Below are 3,654 nucleotides of genomic sequence, written 5' to 3'. Positions count from 1 at the left end.
AAGTTAATATCTAAGTAAATAATCAAGAAAACTGTTGGAGATGCAGGAAAATCAAACAGTGAAGATTTTATATAGGACGAAAATTGTTGGAAGTAATAAGAACTTCAATTACAAATTTATAATATTTTTTAGTCTCTTAATTAGCGAGAAGGCCGTAGGACGTGCAATGTTTTTCGATCAATGACAAACAACATCAAACAGTGTCTATTAGTACGTGTGTGTGACTCACGTCATTTTATAGAAAACATATTTTAAGGAAGTTGTCGATATTGAACATACCGAATTCAATTTATGTTTAAAAAAAGTCAGGTTGCTCTAAGTTAATGAAATTTTTTCATCATAACACACTGATAGCAGTCAACCTAATCTATTTAGGAAATAATACAGGTCGCAACTACTCCACAGTATAGTGGGCGATCACGCCAAGTTCCACACACAGGCAATATAGATTAATCAAATTTGAAAACATTAGTGGAAGGGTAAGTAAACTATAGGAGAATGGGTATAGTTTTTCCTTCCGAATAAAAATTAGAAGGAAGTAAACTATTGTCATGTACATAAGTGCATATAGACTTTGAAGATGTATAGTTACCATGCTTGCGTAAAGTTTTGGACTTATCATTTTAGGGAAATGTATCTCAGTTGTCATCAGTAAGAGCTTTTTATAATTTTTTCTACAGAAGCGAAGAAAGAGAAACTGCATATATAGTGTATGTAATGTTGTAGTTGTAGTAGTAACCTGGGGACTAATTCTTGATGTAGCTTACAGTTAAAGCAGTGAACCACTTTTATTGTTTTAGGGCGGACAAAGTGATTGCAGTGTGAACAGGCAAGTAAGTAAAATGATTGGGGATGGTCGGGAAGTGATAATCTAGCTTCCACGGGGAAAGTTTGTAGCTACAGCGTTAATACAAAATAAGATTAGAAATTTCTTTGAAGACATTTGACGTGCATGTTGTTGCATATGGAAATCTTTGTTTGTGATTGTGTTGAGTAAGCTAACCGTAGATAGTAACTCAGGAATGGTGGATATAGACAGTATTTGATCTTCAATGGGTGCAAGATTCAGCGAGGAGGAGGATGACGATGAGCTTCTCAAAGTGTAAGATTGCAACATTTGTTCGTTGTGCTTCACCCTGAAAAAGATTAAGTTACACAGTAAAAATATTTTTCCACAATATTATGAAGGCGGAGTAAGCTACTATATACCAGTTCATCAGTGTAGTAGCCTGGACATACTGAGGATTTGTTAAAATTGTTGATTGATATCTTATTGCTAATCTTAGAGCTGCGTATGTGAAAGGTGGGGAACATTTTTAGGTTAGTATAGAAAAGCACGAAGCAAAAGAAAGAGCTGCAGAGGATGAAGTAATGAACATACCACCGTGGAACTCAGTAACACCTATACGCTTCGCTAGAATGATGGGATGCTCATGCAAGTGATGTAATAGTGTGGCCCCTTTGTTGTCAGCCAGATCGCCCCATAGAGTGCACAGAAAAGGTTTCTTGCTGATCAATATAGCAGATGCAAAAATTATTACAGTGGAAGCAGTAAGAAGTAAAAATTATAGTAAATAAATGCTTGGTGAACATTTTATCGGGAGGCACGTAACTCACCTCTGATCCATGACGATCGCTTCCCGGAAATGCTTACTTTGATTAGCTGTATATTGAATAGCGCTGCAATTAGCAACTACAACTAATAAGTCTGGAGTAATGCAAAATAAGACGTGAGTAGTTAAGTTGATTAATAGGGGCAGTAAGTTGATGAGGAAAAGAGGCAAAAATGTAAAGTGAGGGCTTACGAAATTCAACACCCGGACGTTGGTATTCAATAGTTAAGAAAGACAGTGGTGCTTCCAATCCGTCGTTAGTGTTAATAGCCTCAACGATTGTACATCTGTCAACCACCCACTCATACGTATCGGCTTGTATTGAGTATCCTCGGGCGTCCCTAACTTTTGCACAGAAAACCAAATATGTCTCAAAAAGGGCAAACAACTTCTCGTATTTAGGAAAGTCATCGCCGTAGAGTACTATAGAAACCTGTTGTTCCTGTAGTCACGTAAAAGGGAACCTGTTTTAGATGTGCAAATATAGTTTATAGAGGAAGTTATTGGAAATGTCAGTTGTTTTTTTCATGAGGCTAGATTTGAACTTTTCTTAATTTGTTAAGTCTTCAAGTTATTGCCTTCGCAGCAGTAACAAATTTCGTGTAGTTAATAGAATTACCATAGATAATAATGTTTACGATATGAACTCCATTTTTCATGGACAGTAGAGGTAAGGAAAAACTTACCTTTTCGTCCTGCACAATTATTGTCTGAAAATGTACAGATGAGTCGCTACTTTCGCGAGGTCGGAACTTCTCTACTACCTGTACCTTACAGGTCCAATCTGCAATTTCAGTTGTGATGGCATCCACAAGAAGTTTCTGATCCATTATGATGATCTCTGCTTCCTTATGCCAGGAGAAGGTGCACATGTAACAGAAATACGTGACAGTGTAAATTAATGAATGAAGTAATAATGAAATATTTGCAGCGAAAGCTAAGGTACGGAGCTTGCCGGTAGTGGTGGTTTGCTGATTGCAAAGTGTTCAGTTAAGGAGGGGAATTAGCTATACAAGAAAACAGTAAATTACGAAAATAACCCTGGAAGCTGGCAGGACAACCTCCACTTGCCAGCTTCTTTAACACTTGTTCACCACTTATATATATTAGTAAAGTAATATCATACTATTTTAGAATTGTGACTAATTCTATCATTTAAAAGTTTTATTTGTTTGGTTAATAAATTCTAAGTTAGATATATAATATTATATTTAGATTGATGAAATTTACATAACGATATTTTAAGTTGTTAAAAATTTTGTGTATTGATAGTCGATTATATTTTTTAAATAATTTAAGTTCTTAATTATTGTGCTTTATAATATTTTTTTTCTATTCTATTTATTAGAAGTGACATAGTAAAATTATTTTAAAAAATCCTTGTGAATTTTTTTTAAGTGGCTCCATATAAGACGTCGTGTTTATTTAAAACATCAAAAATTAATTTATCATTTTACGTCTATTTTATCCTTTTTATTAAATATTATTAAATTTTTAATAATTAAATGACTTATAATAATTAAATATGGATAATTTAGTAAAATAACGATTAAATAGTTGAAAAAAATCATGTCTTGAATATCTATTTTCATTTTTTATTAAATATTATTAATTTTTTAATAAGTAATGACTTATAATAATTATTTAGGGGTAATATAGTAAAATCACAATTGAAACAGATGAGTCAGGCATGTCGAATATGAGCAGGCTGATTCAACTGCTTATTGTGACTTCCTATATAGGATACTAATAATATAATTTTTTTAATGCTTAAATAATCATAATAAGTAATTAGGGATGATATAGTAAAATCATGATTGAAGCCGCGAAGTAGACATATATTAAAAATGATATAGCATAATAACTATGAAAAATTACTTGTGAAAATAACCTAAGTGAGCCCCATATAAAATGTCAAGCTAATTTAAAATATCAAGAGTTAATTTATTTTTTTATGTCTATTTTATATTTTTTATTAAATATTATTAATTTTTTGATACTTAGATGACTTATAATAATTAATTAGGGATGAGATGATAAA

General features: G+C 32.5%; 1 protein-coding gene across 1 annotated transcript; it reads right to left on the bottom strand.

The window, feature by feature from the left end:
• Positions 1–767: 767 nt before the first annotated feature.
• Positions 768–2,443, bottom strand: LOC124892870 (replication protein A 70 kDa DNA-binding subunit B-like; the record flags this gene model as incomplete). The annotated part of the gene is made up of 6 exons (XM_047404049.1): positions 2,300–2,443; positions 1,806–2,055; positions 1,618–1,708; positions 1,339–1,509; positions 1,004–1,136; positions 768–897 (listed from the first exon to the last, which is right to left on the bottom strand). Coding segments are annotated over exons 1-6 (919 nt in total), but the record flags the coding sequence as incomplete, so codon positions are not given.
• Positions 2,444–3,654: the final 1,211 nt, after the last annotated feature.

The sequence above is a fragment of the Capsicum annuum genome, unplaced genomic scaffold (assembly GCF_002878395.1).
Source record: "Capsicum annuum cultivar UCD-10X-F1 unplaced genomic scaffold, UCD10Xv1.1 ctg51434, whole genome shotgun sequence".
Lineage (NCBI taxonomy): Eukaryota > Viridiplantae > Streptophyta > Magnoliopsida > Solanales > Solanaceae > Capsicum > Capsicum annuum.
Note: the sequence above shows the minus strand (reverse complement) of the source record. Positions and strands in the feature narration are given on the sequence as shown.